This window comes from Henckelia pumila, chromosome 2, assembly GCF_033568475.1.
Source record: "Henckelia pumila isolate YLH828 chromosome 2, ASM3356847v2, whole genome shotgun sequence".
In the NCBI taxonomy this organism is placed as follows: Eukaryota; Viridiplantae; Streptophyta; class Magnoliopsida; order Lamiales; family Gesneriaceae; genus Henckelia; species Henckelia pumila.
In genome coordinates this window covers 19,036,983-19,056,142 of record NC_133121.1, presented here as the reverse complement: position 1 = coordinate 19,056,142, position 19,160 = coordinate 19,036,983, and the positions used below count along the sequence as shown (strand labels likewise).

At 36.0% G+C, this 19,160-nt stretch overlaps 1 protein-coding gene across 2 annotated transcripts; it reads left to right on the top strand.

Moving 5' to 3' along the window:
- Positions 1-12,737: 12,737 nt before the first annotated feature.
- LOC140884337 (uncharacterized) lies at positions 12,738-17,835 on the top strand. 2 transcript variants are annotated; one of them, XR_012150632.1, is made up of 10 exons: positions 12,738-13,148; positions 13,346-13,532; positions 13,751-13,884; positions 14,086-14,198; positions 14,304-14,550; positions 15,387-15,542; positions 15,664-15,743; positions 15,863-15,912; positions 16,344-16,778; positions 16,942-17,835. XR_012150632.1 is itself a non-coding variant. In XM_073291066.1 (9 exons), the coding sequence occupies exons 1-9, from the start codon at positions 12,738-12,740 to the stop codon at positions 16,475-16,477; spliced, it is 1,512 nt and encodes a 503-aa protein (XP_073147167.1). In that variant the 3' UTR covers positions 16,478-17,835. The 2 variants fall into 2 exon arrangements, 1 of the variants encoding a protein (XP_073147167.1); XM_073291066.1 differs by having other exon boundaries at positions 16,344-17,835.
- Positions 17,836-19,160: the final 1,325 nt, after the last annotated feature.

Genomic DNA, 19,160 nt, shown 5'->3' with positions numbered 1-19,160 from the left:
GCCTCTGAACGGAGAAATCTTAAGGAAAACGCGGTCTCCCTGCTCGAAACTCAGAGGTCTACGTCTGACGTTCGCATACTTTGCCTGTCTATCTTGAGCTGACTTCATTCTGGTCTGAATGATCTTAACCTGCTCTGCCATATCTCGAAGCATTTCCGGCCCCAAATCTGGTGAATCGGACAAATCAACCCAAAACAGCGGAGATCGGCACTTCTTGTCGTACAAAGCCTCAAAAGGCGCCATATCGATACTCGCTTGGAAGTTGTTGTTGTAAGAAAACTCGACACGAGGCAAAGAATCCTGCCAACTAGTGCCAAAGTATAGAACCACCGCTCGCAGCATATCCTCTAACGTCTGGATAGTCCGCTCTGACTGTCCATCTGTCTGAGGATGATAAGCTGTACTCAGATGCAATCGAGTACCAAGTGCCTCCTGAAGACTATGCCAGAAGTGCGAAGTGAATCTAGGATCTCTGTCTGAAACGATCGACTTCGGCACACCATGTAATCTCACAACATTGCTAACATACAACTCAGCCATCTGATCATGACGATATGTCATCCTGTACGGAATAAAACAAGCAGACTTCGTCAATCGGTCGATCACTACCCAAATAGCATCGCATCCTTGAACGGATCGTGGTAGCTTCGTGACAAAATCCATAGAAATGTGATCTCATTTCCATCCAGGAACAGATAGGCTGTGCAAAAGACCTCCTGGTCGCTTCCGCTCTGCTTTTACTTGTTGGCAGTTCAAATACCGAGATACAAACTTCATTACGTCGCTCTTCATTCTCTTCCACCAGAACTGACTCTTCAGATCGTTGTACATCTTACGACCTCCAGGATGAATACTGAACCGACTGCAATGAGCCTCTCGGAGAATACGCTGTCTCAATTCCGCAACATCAGGCACAACAATACGGTTATTCACAAACAAGAAGTCATCTCTAACCTGAAATTCTGACTGATGCCCAGATCTGACTTTCTCTACTGAAACCTGAATGCTCGGCTCAGACTTCTGTGCTTCTCAGATTGCAACAAACAACTCCGGTTCGGCTTGAATAGCAAACACTCTGATAGTCTCCCTATCTGTTTCAAACTCTAAACCAGAAGTGCAACAATCATCGATCAACTGAGAAACACCAATAGTAGAAAGATATAAAGAACAAAGCTTTCGGCTTAAGGCATCTGCAACTGCATTCAACTTTCCGGGATAATACTTGATTTCGCAGTCAAAATCTTTCAACAGATCTAACCATCTTCTCTGTCTCATATTCAGCTCTGCCTGCGAAAATAAGTACTTGAGGCTCTTATGGTCAGAAAAGATCTCGAAAGACTCACCATAAAGATAGTGACGCCAGATCTTCAGTGCAAAGACGATCGCAGCTAGTTCAAGATTGTGAACCGGATAACGGGTCTCGTGTGGTTTCAGCTGTCTCGATGCATACGCTATCACATGCTTATGCTGCATAAGAACACAACCCAAGCCTCGGTTAGAAGAATCACAATAGACTGTGAAACCTCCAGTACCCTTCGGAATAGAAAGAATTGGAGCATTGGTCAGTCTCCTCTTCAGATCAACAAAGCTAGCCTCACAATCTGGAGTCCAAACAAAAGGCGCATTCTTCTGAGTTAGCTGGGTAATTGGCTTGGCAATAGACGAGAAACCCTCGATGAAACGAAGGTAATAACCAGCTAAACCCATGAAGCTTCGGATCTCAGGTACTGATGTAGGTCTAGGCCAATTCATAACCGCTTCAATCTTGCTGGGATCGACAGAAATCCCATCTTCAGAAATAATATGACCGAGAAAGACAACTCGATCTAACCAGAATTCACACTTAGACAGCTTGGAAAACAACTGCTCAACTCGCAAAATCTGCAGTACGGTCCTCAAGTGCTCTGCATGGTCAGTACGGTTCTTCGAGTAGATAAGAATATCATCGATAAAGATAATGACGAACTCATCTAAATAGCGCTGAAAGATACGGTTCATCAAACCCATAAAAACCGCTGGAGCGTTGGTCAAACCGAACGGCATGACTATAAACTCAAAGTGACCATACCTCGTCCTGAATGCGGTCTTAGGAACGTCTTCCTCTCGCACTCTCAACTGGTGATAACCTGACCTCAGATCAATCTTAAGAGTAGACAGAAGAACCCTGCAGCTGATCAAAAAGGTCATCTATTCGGGGTAAAGGATAATTGTTCTTAACTGTAGCCTGATTCAATTGGCGGTAGTCGATACAGAGCCACATAGAACCATCCTTCTTCCGAACAAAAAGCACAGGAGCACCCCAAGGCGATACACTATGTCTGATGTATCCCTTGGCAATCAAATCCTCAAGCTGTTCCTTCAACTCTCTCAATTCAACAAGTGCCATACGATAAGGAGCTTTTGAAATAGGTTGAGTACTTGGCACTAAGTCAATGCTGAATTCGATTTCTCGAATAGGCGGCAATCCAGGAACATCTTCCGGGAATACGTCCGCAAATTCTCTAACCACCGGTAAATCTACCAAAGCTGGGCTAGATTTCAGTACATCAACTGCATACACCAAAAATCCTTCTGCACCTTTCTGTAGCAAACGAGTCATAGATAACACTGAAATCAAAGGAATTCTAGATCGAGAACCCTTACCAAAGAACTTCCACTCGTCTGCCATTTCAGGTCTGAACCTGACAACCTTCAAAAAATAATCGACTGTTGCCCTGTACTTGGTTAAAGCATCTATAGCGACAATACAATCAAAATCTGACAGTCCAAGTACAATAAAGTCGAATTCTAACAAATTTCCTTCAAAACACAGTTCACAGTTCCTGACTAATCTGACAGAAACAATTCCTCCACCCAAAGGTGAAGTAACAGCTACTACTGTAGGCAACAACTAAGTAGGCAAAGCATGCAATAACACAAATTTCTCAGAGATAAAGGAATGGGAAGCACCTGTATCTATCAAGACATGAGCAGAATAACCGAAAATCGAACAGTTACCTGCTATAACATCGTCAGGTGCTGTCTGAGCCTGATCCTCTGTCAATGCAAAGACTCGTGCCTGCTGTCTCGGAGGCTGATTTGCACTAGAGTTACCTCCCTGTCTGTTCTGCTGCTGAGGCTGGAAAGAGTGCACTGCAGAAGACTGCCTCTCAGGCTGAGCTGCAGGTCTTGACGAACTCCCACTCTGAGCTCTATCTCTGTTACGCTGTGGGCACACTTTAGAGAAGTGTCCCGATTGCTGACAGGTGTACAATTACCAAAGACTCCCACACACTGATCCGGTGAGTGTCTTCCTCCACACTTGCTGCAGTACAAGGATGATGACCCAGAACTCGGTCCTGAACCGAATTGCTTCGAACCACTGGAACTGGACGAACTGTTCCCCTGCCTCTTGAACTGTTTACCTCTTGCCTTGTACTGGTCCTTTCTGTTTCCCCCACTGTTTCCACCTTCATACCTTTGCTGTTGGTTCTGATGCTGCGGTGGCTGATTCTGATACTGAGATGGTTGGTTCTGATACTGCCTCTGCTGCTGAGGTGCTACCTGATTACCTCTTTGCCTCCACAAGCCTGCTTCTGCTCCCTTTGCATGATTCATGGCGTCCGCAAAGTTGTCTGGCCTAGCAGTGTTCACCAAAGTGAAGATGTCAGGATTCAAGCCATTTATGAAGTGATCACCCTTAGCTTCTTCATCTCCGACAATTAGTGGTGCAAAACGCAACAGACTATCAAACTTGGCAACGTACTCTTCGATGTTCAGATTCTCTTGTATCAAATTGGCAAATTCTGCTCCCTTGTCCTTACGGTACGAGATAGGGAAAAACCGCTTATAGAATTCAGATTTAAAAAGAGTCCAAGTAACTTCCGTACCTCTATTCTCTATTGCTTTCTTTGTCATAATCCACCAGCTCTTAGCAACCCCACGTAGCTGATGAATGACTAACCTGATTCTGCGGTCATCTGTGTAGTCAATGGAATCAAACAACTGATCAATATCATCCAACCAACTTTCACAGTCAACTGGGTTTTCTGAACCCATCAACAACGGCGGATTGAACAACTGAAACCTCTTCAGCAAGGTTTCCATAGGAGTCGCTGAAGCATCCAACTGATCAACTTCAGTGCTAGCTTGCTCAGTTGCAGGGATAACTGGCGGTGTGTTTCTGTTTATCACTCGACGAGGACCCATCTGATAATCAAAGGTTAGGACACGAGATATCTCAATTGCTACAATCAGTGCCTTTACAACCGCTTGGAATACCGGATACCAGTCGATAACAGAAAAAGTTATATCTCAAGTAGATCATGCTTTATAAATTAAATCACATAACCATGTAATTCAATAATTTTCAATAATAAAGCATGCTTGCATGGAATTAAGTACACAGTTAAAATAATTCAAACACATGCGAGGAGCCAATACACGCAGACTCGATCTACCCCGCTCACTCTAGTTCAACCAAGAATCTTAAGGCTCTGATACCACTTAATGTAAGACCTCGGTTCTAAACAACTAATCTCGGTATTAAACAACAATTAGTCAATCAAGAACCAAGATTAAAAGCAATAAAAAAATTTTTTTTTTAAAAATGAACAGTGCTCCGCTCGATCTGCAAGATCTTGCAGATCGAGCGAGCCAAAAATCTCAAGCCTCTGTCCGAGGCAAAACAGCCCTCGCTCGATCCGCAAGATCTTGCGGATCGAGCGAGACACAAAATCCTAAAAATAGAGGATTGAACATTTTCTCTCGCTCGATCCGCAAGATCTTGCAGATCGAGCGAGGACAGAAACATGGCAAAAAGAACAGCAGAAGCTAGCTGAACTCAATCTCACACATTCAATATACAATCATGCATCAAAACATACTATCTCCAATTAATACATGAAGTTTTAGAGTCGATCAACTACGCATATGGAAATAACATGAAATCGAGGAGCTCGCATAATTGATACAACATAAACAACGAAGTTCGAGATCTAAACATGTTCTAACATAAACTAGGTAGACATGCCGACACGACTTCTAAACCGAGTCTCACTTCTACATCTTTCCCTCGAAGCTAACCATGCCTCTTCTGACTTGGTCCTGCCCCACTTGTTGCCAAGTACACATACAAAACAAAGCAACAGCCGGATAACCGGTGAGAATGATAATTCCAGTAAAAGCAACATATCAAATAATAAATAAACAACATGCTATCAAGACAACATATTCAAGTCAAGGTTAATGATATGCATGTCTTTAAAAACCAGGATATCGATTCTGATAAACAAGGGATTGCTGCAGTGCTTTTGGGATCCCGAGGATGAGATCACGTAACGACTCACCGACTCTCCCAATCGAGGTGGTGCCACGTATCCCACTCCTCTAGACTTTGAGCAACTATAATGAGTATGCTAGCACCAGGAAAAACGACTACGACCCAGGCCACTCAATCATAGTTCCCAAACGTCTAAACAAAAAGGGCGGTTCTGCCCGCTGAAAGCAAGATTGGCTCAAAATGAATGCATAACAGAAACATAAACATAAGCCACATAACAAAAGTCCAAGAAATCAACAAGACACAAGTTCTTCATGCTAGAACAAGTGTACAAACAAGTATGTGATTTAAAAAGGGGAAACTCAAGAACTTAGCTGTCTCGAGTATGATATCCCGCTACGATGACTGCTTTTACCTTTCAAGGCAGTAGTTCCAACTTCTGAAAAGCTACAACAAAAGATTGTATCAACAACTATACAACCTAAACAACAATCAACGGTTCATGGAAATCTCTTTACCGTTCTTCGTCCAACTCTCGACGATCAAATGCTGCTAACACAGGGCTCGACAGCTCCAACGAATCTGTACGAATACAAGAGATGATTGATCAATAGCCACGATCAACTTACAAGCCAAGTTCATAACTCAAAATGGTTTGAAACTCCAAAACTCAAACCGATGGCATAACGGCTATAACTGAACAAACCGGCAACGCAGACAGCAGTTCAATACCGATATCAACTCAATTCAATGCTAATACAACAACAACAAGACAAACCCAACAAATCTCAAAACCATGATTTTCGAAAATAGCTTCCAAAAATCATAACAATTTCGAACGTCGCTCTAATTCAAAACCGACAGATAATAAACGATCAGAACTCTGAAGAGAACAACATACTCGAATCTAGAACGATTCTAACAACATCCAAAAACTAGAATGTATCTGATCGTAGAAAAACTTACGATAGAACGAAGCTCTCGCAACAGTGATCGCTAATCTGCCTTCAGAAATAATTTTCAACGGACGGATCGAGCTCGGACTGAAATCCCAAAGCTTGGAATGAGAAGGGGGCGACTCTAATGGAGGAGGCGGCTAAGGAGGAGAAGATGAAGACTTTCTCAAACAAATTCTAAGAGTAGATAATATATAAAATCCACAATTTGCGTTTTAGTCCCTGAAATTTCCAAAATTTGCAAAAAGGACCCTGATAAAAAACAAACCGGTTTGAGAACTCTGTAATCTCTGATTAACTCAAATAAACTCATTTAAGATAAAAACGGGGTGTTACAAAATGTCATTCCGGTTTCATGCAACTTAGATCAAATTCGTCTCAGATCTGTTTAGGGACCTATGACAAATCAGTGCAAGTATCACAATCTAGTGCCCATTCATTCCAACGAACTTTAGACTAAACCCACCTCCCTTGAGATAATTAATTACACACCTTCGGATTTTGCACCCGGTATTGCTTTAGCCCCAATAATTACCCGCTGACTTAGCTATAACTTGCTAGGATAAGAAAAATCATTCTATTTTTTCTTTCTAATCCCTCGTCTATAGCCCGGATGGAGCATCAATCCCATTTAACCCGCATACTTAGCCTTAAATTTAATCTTTTATAGGATTTTAATCCTTTCAAGGCCCGGATGAATTGTGAATAAATATTTTTTTTTCTAGGTGCGCCCAAGATCATAAATGTAAACTAGAGCCTCATCAAAATTCATAGAACACAATCAAGATCCACAAACCACCTATTGTCGTGCAATGGTCAAACAGACAAAAACTTCATCAAATATTTTGTTACAATTCATTGGTCTAACATTAGTGCTTATAAATATTCACGGTTCAACCTACAGTTTCTCATGTCAAGTCAAGAGCAAATTTTTTCAAAAATCCAATTTTTTCAAATAAACTTCATCATCATTGGCTATTATGACTCATCCTACTCATAACAATGCAAACAACAACAAAAACAAACTAAATGCAAACAAACATAACAAACAATGCAATATACTAGTCTACCCCCATACTTATCCAAAGCATTGCCCTCAATGCTTCAGAACAATGAACAGAATGTAACAAACACACAATGAAAACAAAAATAACACTCCCCTGGTTTCGTATTCGTCCTCTTCATCTTCCTTTATAAAAGTCCAACATCAACTTCTGGTGGCGGGGCAATATACTGCACATATAAAGGCGACAGGTAAGGCATAGGATTAGCAAAAGATAATAAAAAGAAAAAAAACAAAAACAAAAAAAATAATAATAATGAAAAGAGAACACTGGGTTGCCTCCCAGTCAGCGCTAAAATTATAGTCTATAGTCCGACTATGCAGAAGCCACCATCAAAGAGCGGCTGCCGCCCATAGTAAGAATCATACGACTCTACGTATGGGTCTTGATTTCCTTCGCCCTCAAGCTTGGCGTGATATATACTTTGTAAGCTCTTCGATCCAACAACACTTGGTCTGAAATTTTTCTTTTGGAAGGAGTCTCCGAATCTAGGCTGAAGCTCATAGAGGATGGAATATGCTGGAGGTGGCATCAATGGCAAGAAAGAATCTTCTAACGGTGTATATGGAACGATCATTGACGAGGTAAAATATGTAGCCTTGTATGTTTCTTCCTCCTCCAAGTCCACTATTGGCTCTTCTTCACAAGAAAAATCCTCAAAAATTATTTCTTCATGCGCTGGCTCAGTTACTTCACTCTCTTGGCAGATCTCCAAATTTGGTTCTCTAAGAAGCGCAATCTGTTCATTCAAAAGACCCCAAGACTTGATACGGCTTTCTAAGAATTGATTTGTCTCTGTCTGTTGCCGCAAAAGATTCTCCAACTGAGCCACATGATCCTCAAAATACCCTACGCACTCTTCTTGATGCTCCGATGGTTGGTTCGAAAATTTTTTAGAATCGATATCTGGAGGATATTGGTGACTCCAACCCTACAGTGAAGGATTACAATGCCAATGGTAGTCGAAATCTGCCATATCATTTAACAAGTGCATCGCACTATTTTCATCTCTGCTGAACAAGTGACTGCCAGTGGCTAAAGCTCCATAATCTATCCAACGTCTTATTAGCTCATCCAAACCATCATAAAAAATTTAAACTAGAGTGTAGTTCGAAAAATCATGACATCTAAACCTGTTAGCCAAATCATTGAATCTCCCCCAAGCAGCATAGAAGGGCTCCGAGTATTGTTGGCCAAACCTTGTGAACACCTGTCGATGATCCATCTCCAAGTACCTCACAAGTAAGAAAAAAAATTAATTAATAATTAAAAATAAAAAATAATGCAAGAAAAAAAATGTCTAGTCTCAAGCAAATAATCTATCCTAATATTAACTAAACAGTTCCCGGCAACGGCGCCAAAAACTTGACGGCTTAATTCGGTATCAACTAGCAAGTGCACTAGGTCAAGTAATAGTAAAGTGGACAGAGAGTTCAAGTATCGATCCCACAGGGACTGTTGTCAATTCTCAAGAATTAATTATTTTACTTAATCTAGACAAATAAATAAAACAAGTGCTACGAATTAACTAAAATTTAATTACTAAAATAAAATAAGAATTAAACTAGAAAAAGAATAAATTCAATTAAATAGAGACAACCAAGACACACGCAGGTACCAAACAAATCATGCAAATAAGTGGCAAATCCAGGATCCAGATTTAATCTTAAATCACGACAAATTATCCTATCTTATTTAACAGTCTATTTCTAGAACATGTTAAACCTATTCAAGTTATGACGGATTAATTTTCATAATTCTAATCAAACATGAATGTATTCAATATTTGTGATAATTCAGTTTTCACCTAAAGCCGCATACTGAAACCGAATACTATTTCTAGTCGGTGTAACCATATGTCAATTATTGGAGTGATCGAAATCAATTCCTCCTCTGTCGACTTGGAATAAATTAACAAGCAAGTAAATAGTTGATCAGGTTATTCACAAGACATAATTTAAATCCAACAATCAATAATATTAACAAAAATCCAAAAATTCTAAATAAACATCCAAATATTCAACATAAAACTGTCTGGCCCAATCTTGCGGTCTTGGTTGAAGAAAAACTAATCAATAAACGAAAATATAGTTCAAACAAAAGTTTAATAATTTAAAGAAGAAAAGAAAAAAAAACTCGAATGGAGCGTTCTTCAATCTCCAAGCCTCCTAGCCGCCGTCTCTCTTATGTAATTCCAACCCTTTCACGTCTGACAATCTTTTATTTATATGTCTTTGAAAGCCCAAGAAATAAAGCCCGGAAAGTTGAAAGTTTTAATTCCCGAAATTCTATTTTTTCTGATTCTGCGACATGCACGGACCCTGGATAAGGGTTTGTGTCTAGGTCCGTGCATTAAACTGGAAACACCGATTTTTTTACGAAAATGCACGGACCCTTATCCGGACCATGGCACGGGGTCCGTGCATACATCCTTGCCTGCGCGTAGTTTTCTTGAAAAATTCATATCTTCAGTTCTAGCTGTCGGATCGAGCTAAAATTTGGCCAGCAGCTTCAAAACATCTTGAAATTCATTCTGAACAAGGAAAATCGGATTTCAATCTCTCCAAAATTAAATTTGATTTTTTGAACAAAGCTGCTCCGTAATTCACTCTTCAACAATTCATTTTCCTACAAAATTAACCTGAGGAGTGAAATACACAAGCATGCACTAAACACATAAAAACACATAAAAATAATATGAATGCACAAAAAATAGATATAAAAATATCACAAACTAATGCATACAAAATGCACTTATCACTGTAGTAGTTACAAACACAAATTTTCTCAAAATTTTGTTCAGTGGAATGTAATAAAGAATTTTACGGCGTTATTTTAAGAATTTTTAAGGCTTTATTTTTAGAATTTTTGGGGTCCTAAATCATTTATTTGAGGCATTTTTAGAAGCATCAAGTACTATACCATTTCGCTTTAAAAGTGCAAAATGATTTCAAAATTAAATTGTAATTTTTTAGTTTTTATAGGGTATTTGGTCATTTTAGAGGTGGATGTACAAATTAATGTACAATAATAGATGTACCTCTAACATTCTCCATTAAGAAATTAACAAAGTTGAGAGAGGGGTTGTTGAACTTGAGGGGAGTGAGTGCCACCATCGCTGCCCCTTGACTCCGTCGCTAAACATGATAAAAAATAAAACCAATAAATCACGTACATGATAGAAATATAATTTTTCCAATTTCAATATATCTTTTATATGAATCTTTCTTTTATTATTTACCTTTCTTATTCTTAGATAAATCCCTTAAATTTATTCATAGATAGTTTTTCTCGTAAAACCACATGGGATTTTTTGTTTTTGTTTTTTTATATAGAAAAAAAGAAACGAAAATACTTCGCATGCTAGTTCGGAGGAGAATGTCTAATGTTATTTATTTATTTATTTATTTATTTATTTATTATTATAATTTTAGTCGAACTCGAATCAAGTTTCTAAACTCACAAAATTAGGATCTTGGCAAGTTAGTAGACCGAAACATAACTTAACAATTTAATAAACTTAAATATTTCGACTCGCGTCAAATTAAATAAACGAAATGCTTGATGAGATTGACATATTATAGCATCTCAGTTCTCACACCAACGTTTCGAATTTGGAATGAGATGTTGAGCGTGGGATAAGCGTGATGCCTAACTATAAAAAAACTTCCTTCCTTCCTTCCTTCCTTCCCTAACTAATAAATAAATAATCGACCCTAAGCCCAATATTCAATTGTTCCATAAATCTTTAAAATTTCATATTTTACTCAATAAACAAATCTTAAGTATATAACGACCCAACTGATTTCATAATATAGATTCGCAAAATTCATAAAACTTTGAAATCTGAATATTATATCATTATAAACTAAAGTTTGTGTTGTTTATGAGACGAGTCGATCCATCAAAATAATAATTTTAATGAATCGAGTTAAATAGGAGATCTGTTTCACAACATTTATCCATGAGACCGTCTAATAAGATTTTTTGTGTATTTAAAATGATGTATATGATTGTTATAGATTCTGTAATCTGTATTATTCGATTTAACATCTACATTCCGAAAGTAAAAATTAAATCCCAGTAAAAAAAAGTAAAAAATTAAATCAAATAATTATTGGCAGGCGATCGGATTGATTTTCACCAAACTGGGACATAATTTTTTCATTCATGTCATGTGATAGTGTGCGTGCCTGCGTGTGTATATATATATAATAAAACATAATTATATAAAAATTAAAGATGCAGATTCATATATCGCACATGTAATCATGTGATATTCGCATAAAATAAACTGAGGTTATTTATTTTAAAATTTTATTGGAATTCTTTGAACGAAGGATATATCTCTAATAATGCACTTTGGCTTTTTTGTTTTGTTTTGTTTTTTTTTAAAAGGTACTTCAGTTATAGCATTACTAAACAACTACGTTAATGTTTCAAAAAAAAAAATACTACTTTACTTATTTTGGTTTAGCTTAATAGTGTAATCAAGAAATACAATTGCTTGAATTACGCATATTTCTATTTTCTAATCCATGATACTCTATTCGATACAAAATATAATATATACGCAAACTTATAATTAGGAAATTGAAATGACCTCCATTAGCCAATAAGTAAAAAAAAAATAAAAAAAGTTGTAGGTTTTCTTTTGGATCCTATAACTGGTATCGATCAATTCACGATCTTTATTCATCTTATAACTTGCGTTATCATTCAATTTTAGTCTTTTTTTTCTTTCTACGTGAGTGTTGACGTGAGATCAAACACGTCAATAATGTCCATTACTATGTCAAATTTTTTTGTAACATGTCACCATTTTCTGCATCACATAGGCCGTGCTAAAAAAAAATTGAAATAAAAAGTATAGATTAGAAAACAAAATCCAAGACGAAAAATATAATTTTCTCGTTTTATTACATTATTTTATACTGACCATTTCACCAATCTCATGGAGCACGATATAACGTAACTCATGATCAGTCAACGTACATGATCTCAACAAACTAATACCCTCACAACAACTTAACAATATCTTATGCTAATTATCCGTTAAAAAGTATTTTCGAATCCAAAAAATTGATTAATATTTTTTTTAGGACTAGCTGAAACTAAAATTTTCAAATGCTTTATATTATTTTTTTATTTGAAATAACGTGAAGCAATTTATTCACAAATATTTTTTTTAAAAAAAAGACGATTTTAAAGAAAATGCATTTATGTTTCGACAAGTGAAATAAAAGAACCTAAATCCTAATATTTAGTTTATATAAAAAAAAATTATACTCTTTTTAAACATGTAAAAAACTTTGAAATATCAATATATACAAAATAACTCCACTTAAATTTCAATACAATATATAATTCAAAATAGCACCGTGCTCTCTATAAATGCTACTTCAAAACAGCTAGAATGCACACCGGCAGAATTGTTACTTCATATCATTAACGATGATGATATCAAATAGAGTGCTTCTGTTCCAATTATCCCTTCTTTTTCTTCCATGTTTCTTCAAATTTGTCTCACCATTTTCCCACAAAACCCCAAGGCTCACCCCATTTAACAAACAAGCATTCATGATATCAAGAAACCCTGATAAAGTTTCATCTGCACCAACAATTTCTAAGGATTTCAAGACGCATTTTTATACTCAAACCCTCGATCATTTCAACTACGGATCCGAAAGTTACGAGACTTTCGAACAAAAATATGTGGTGAACTCCAGGTATTGGGGTGGTGCGGATTCAGGCTATCCTATCTTTGCATATCTTGGCGCCGAAGCCCCCCTTGATGATGATTTAGGGTTCATCGGTTTTCTCACAGATAACGCGCCCTATTTCCACCCTCTTCTAGTTTATATAGAGGTATTTTTTTCCAAGTATCCAAAGGGTTTGCATATTTTAAAAATGGGGCATATATATATTATTGTTTTGTAATTTCAAAGGTAACGTGTGGTTGACGTAACTTAATATAGCACGAAATGACTCGGAGCATTTCATACCAAGAACAACACGATGGTTATTACGTTTTCGTTTGTTTTTGTTCTTGCGATTTGTTTCAGCATCGATATTATGGAGATTCAAGGCCGTTCGGATCGTTAAAAGAAGTCATACGAAACGAGACAAGACGGGGATATTTCAACTCGGCTCAAGCTTTAGCTGATTATGCACAAGTTCTGTTACACGTCAAGAAACAATTTTCTGCACATGTTTCTCCCATTATTGTTGTCGGAGGATCATATGGAGGAAGTACGAGGATAAGTAGTCAAATATATTATATTTCTCTCAAATCGTATTTATAGTTTTAATTATATATTCAATATTCTTTCGTTTTTAGTTGATTTGTTACTGTTAAATGTTGTAACGAATATAGATTCCATATCTCTGATCGATATTTACCTTAATACGTTTAAATTTTAAAACGATGGATTAATTAATTAAACCAATTTTTGTTTTCTCTCTCACAGTGTTGGCGTCGTGGTTTCGGCTCAAGTATCCACACATTGCCTTGGGAGCTCTAGCTTCGTCGGCCCCTATTCTTTATTTCGATAATATTACTCCCCAAAATGGATATTATTCCATTGTCACCGAGGATTTCAAGGTACGTATTAATTTTTGTTTAGTAAATTTATATAATCTTTTTTTTTTAATGACAATGGAATCTGAAGGAAGAATCAAACCCTTGACGTTACGAACACAGATACCCAGGGCATAAATTTATATAATTTGATTTGATACATGTTATTTTTTATTAAATGCATACTTATGTTGTATGTATATATATGTTGGACTTTTATGGCAGGAAGCCAGCAAAACATGTTACCAAGCTATTCGAAAATCATGGTCGGAAATCGATGAGGTCGCCTCAAAACCCAACGGCCTCTCTATTCTCAGTCGAAGATTCAACACTTGCTCGTTAGTAGTTTTTTGAACTACTATTATTATATATGATTTGTTTTACGTGGCCTAGATGAATATGCAAGAGAAGAAAATAAAAAAAATTATAATATTTTGACATAGGAAACTGAAATCTTCTGGCGAGTTAAAGGATTATTTGGAGACAATATACACAGCAGCCGCTCAGTATAATCGTCCGCCAAATTATCCGGTGACGACGGTGTGTGGCGGGATTGATGGAGCTCCCAAAGGTACTGATACTCTTGGCAGGATTTATGCCGGGATTGTGTCTTATACAGGCGAAATGCAATGCTTCGATATGAATGAATTCAATGTTCCTGATGATACTAGTGCGGGATGGCAGTGGCAAGTAAGTCATTTTTCCTGGCGATATATAATATAAATACTCATTAATAGGGAAAGTTGCAATTTCAGCAAATTTCTTTTTTTTAAAAAAAATTAAAATTAAAATTAAAATTTATTTTCGGATTTTTTTTGAAACCGATTTTCGGATTTCAATCTTGGTTCGCGGTCTATTTTTTAAATATAATTTCATTGTTTTTTTTTTCCGATATAATGTTAATATGACGTTGACTAAAGATCTATATGATGTGATTTCTATCAAATATCGTCAAGTCCTACGGAATTAATTGCCTTGTTTCAACATGGAAAATACTTGTGATTTGTGAATGCATTCCTTAATTATTGCATTTGCTATATCTATAAAATTATTTTACTTGATAACAAATTAGTGTGGTTCACACCTTCCAACCTAATATGATCTTTTGTGAAATGGTATGGATATAAATCGATATGTCATACGTGAGACTGACTGACCGATCAATCCATATTTTTACTGAAATCTAATACTTGATCAGTTGGTTCGAATTAAGCATTTGTATCATAAAATTGAACGTGAGACGATCTCATATGAGTTTTTGTGTAACATCAAAAGATTTGTTAATTATTACAAATGTATATCGTTTATACGTGATGCATGCCACCATATTGAAAATGCCACGAAGCCTCCTTTGAATGCCCTTCAAAGTTATTTCCCCTCCCTTTTTTGGTAGTGAGAAACTATATACTCCGATTCGTATAAAATATAGTTATGTAAATATAAAAATACGCACATATAAATTAATAATTGCGAATATTACAAGCGATATTGATAACTATATATTTTGCTTGGTGCGTCTTTTGTAGACATGTAGTGAAATGGTGATGCCAATCGGAAGGGGAGAAAAGGATACAATGTTTCAAGCAGCACCATTCGATTTACACCAATTTATCAAAGAATGCACCAATTATTATGGCGTACCACCCCGACCTCATTGGATTACCACTTATTATGGAGGCCATGTAACTTCATTTTTCGCGTATCTTTACTATTTAATAATATGTATTACATAATGCACATACATTACGTGTGCTCGGATATCTTATATTTATTTTAATTTTACCCCGAAAAACGATTTTGCAGGACATAAAACTGAGTCTCAATCGTTTCGGAAGCAACATAATGTTCTCTAATGGTCTAAGAGATCCATACAGTAGTGCAGGGTAACGTTCGAATATCCCATATTCCATTCATTATTCTTTTTTCCCTTATAAATTTTGGCAATTATCGGCTTGTACGTACACTAATTTGATGTGACAATTTATTTGTTAATCTACCATAGGGTGCTAGAAGACTTGTCGGAAAGTGTTCTTGCCATTACTACATCTAATGGTATGCTCTCCATATCTGCAAATAATTCATCGTCTATATTTTGTTTAACTTATAGCACGAAATTGACATTTTCTTGATAAAATATAGAGAAAATTAAATTAGATTATTTTTTTAAAAAAAGTAACTTACATGCTTCATGTTAGTCAATTTTATGGTCTCTCGGTTCACTAATTTCTACTTTTTTCGATTGTAATCTGTATTCATCTGAGTCTTGACATTTCATGATCAGAAGATGTTGACATGGTGACATACATTGAACCAAAATGAGTACAATTGGACAATGCAAGTTAGTAGATTAATAAGACTATATATAAATTAGTCGATAGCATTACCAAAAATGAAAAAAAGTGAAAATTAGTATTATTGTTTTTTCCCCCAAGATTCTAAGCCAATTAAGCTTAACCTTACATTGTGTCTCTTGTTACTTGTAGGGTCCCATTGTTTGGACATTTACCCGTCTACAGATACTGATCCAGATTGGCTGATCATGCAAAGAAACATAGAGGTTGACATTATTCAAGGATGGATCCAAAACTATCACAAAGACAGATTGTCCCGATTTTAATAACTTGATCGATCGAGCACGGAAGTTGAAGGCTTCATATTATGTGAATGTTAGATTAATTATACGTTCTCTTTCGAATTACCTAAATACTCCGTCATCTTTGGACGTTCTCTTCTTGTCGAATTTACCGTTATACTCTTTAGGTAGCTAGTGTTTCGGATTGCTTCTATAGAAAAGTGCTCATGAGTTTTTCCTTGTTTGAAATTATGTGCCGGATTTCTGCCGAGTTCTTCCCGTGTGAGCGACGAACATAAGACCCCGGTTTCGGAACTTTTCTTGTTGTAGGACTTTGTGCACACTGGTAAAAGAATTTTAAGTCACTTCTACTAATTTAGCATCGAAAGCTCTGTTATATATATTTTGATCCATTTTCTCGATAGCAAATTTGTATTTTATATTTGTTTGATTATATACATATATATATGCTGGCCTAATGGTTTCTTCATAAATTTTGAATTTTGAAGTCATGCCAACAAAAGTACTAGATGAAGAGTTCTCATCACTAGCTGCAACGCTGTTTTTCTACTATGTTTTTTGCATCGGCGTGGCCAGTTATGTACGTGGATTCGATATTCTAGACGAGGCAAACTTCCAAGTTAATCCACCTCTCCTAATGCATCTTCTTAGATCTTTGTTAGGGATTACTCTGTTCTATTCGTGGTACTACGCCTTAACCATTCGTTTACAGGGAGACAAAATCCCATCATTTTTCACCTCGGATGTGCCAAAACTCATAGCTGATATCGAGATCCTGTTAACTTCTTTCACAGGAAAGTTGTCTGTAGTCTGCTATTTCTTGACTTTGTGGCCTTTTTCTGTTTTCGGGATTCTAGTCGAGGGGGTTATCTCGCTTTTCTTGATATTAGTCACGCTGTTTCTCTACAAAACTTCCCTGAAAGAACGATTGCTGCAGTCGTCTTTCTCTGTTTTTGTGCGGAGGAGAAGAAAAATCATACAATTTGGGGTGGGAATGCTGTGCAGTATTTTGTTCCAAAACTTTGTGAAGTTGACCACAATGGAGCATGTATGGGCTTTCTTGTGCTTTTCAGGGGTCTGGCTTTGTTCCCTTGCTATGATACATCCTTTCTCCGATCCCGGGATTCTGGTTTTCTTGCTTAGTAATGTGAGTTTGGGTTGTACGATGAACATTCATGGGATGAGACGAGAGACGTGGATCGTGTATGGCGTCTGTCTCCTTCTCTTCTGCTTGCAATCCATAGTCCACACTCTCTTCTTGGCTTTCGTTAACATCATGGCCAGAATAGTTCTGTACTAAATTTCTTGATGCATCAAAATGTTATGCAAGTGTGATTTTTTAGTTTTGGCTGATATTACTATAGTTTTCTGGTATTGATTTGTGAATTTAGCTTGTAGTATCTGTTTTTGTATGACTTACATATAGATTGCATTATCGATAGTAAGCAGATTATAATCAGAGCAAATTCTTGGTCTATTTCTTTTCCAATTTTCTGGAGATAGAATTAAAGGCACTCCTTGAATTGCTTAATGTGATCAATGGGAACCTTCAAACCCGAAAATCAAAAAGGTAATGTTTGGTTCCAACGATGAGATGGTGAAATATCTATGATACATAGACGATAGATCCATATACATTGATAGTCCAATGATTTATATCGCTAATCTTTTTGTAGGATTTAGACTAAATGCTAGATAAAACATTAAGATTGTGTTTGGTTCGACTGATAGAATTATTGAATGATTAATAGATAATTGATAAAATATATGATAAATAAAGATTGATAATTTGTGTTGAAAATAATATTATGTTTGATGTGATTTTTAAAAAGAGTTATTTGCACCAACCACCCCTGTGAAATATTAAAAATGCATACTTCTACTCTGTGAAATTTTAATAAGCATCTTCAACCTTGACCTTTTAAAAAATTAGCACAATCGCCCCTTCAGATGAGTGATTGTTGCGCACGTGCCCCTCATGCGACTCGGCAAAGATTTTGATTTTTTTTTGCTCCAAATACCTTTGTGAAATATTAAAAATGCATAATTGACTCATGTGAAAATAATTGTTAAATCTATTCAACCCATAATACACAATTTTTAATAAAATCCAATTATAAATATTTAGCAAACAATTTTTGTTTTATTAATTTTTAATTTTTATTTTAAATGTATTATCATTAATTAATTATTTTCTAAAAAATATTATTACTTTATCCTGTTATCATTATTTTATTAAACTCACTTCTTATTTCCAACTTTTCCATTAAACATGCATTCATAAACAAGTATTTAAATAATTTCAAGTACCAAAATATTGAACTAAACTAATAAGTTCAAACATATTGCTTTTGCGATTTAGGACTATATATTATTGAACCAAAATTTAAATTTTTCGAGAATATGCATTGCACAATTTGTAATAAATAATAAAAAAATAACATGCTTATATAATTCTAAATCGAAAAAGTAACATTCATTAACTTATCATTTGGTTCAATATTTTGGTATTTTTAGATATTTAAATCTTTATTTATGAATCAAGTTTAATGGAGAAGTTGAAAACACGAAGTGATTTGATAAAATAATGATAACGAGATAAAGTAATAATTTTTAGAAATAAATTAATTATAAATTATAAATTTAAAATAAAAAATAAAAATTGTTTGGTACTTATCATGCACTTATCATTTTGATTTAATATTTT

Excerpts from the sequence above, each read along its gene's own strand:
- LOC140884337 (XM_073291066.1), top strand. The coding sequence starts at position 12,738 with ATGATATCAAATAGAGTGCTTCTGTTCCAATTATCCCTTCTTTTTCTT. Across the intron at positions 13,149-13,345 it reads CTCTTCTAGTTTATATAGAG|CATCGATATTATGGAGATTC; the intron begins GTATTTTTTTCC and ends GATTTGTTTCAG. Across the intron at positions 15,744-15,862 it reads GATCCATACAGTAGTGCAGG|GGTGCTAGAAGACTTGTCGG; the intron begins GTAACGTTCGAA and ends AATCTACCATAG.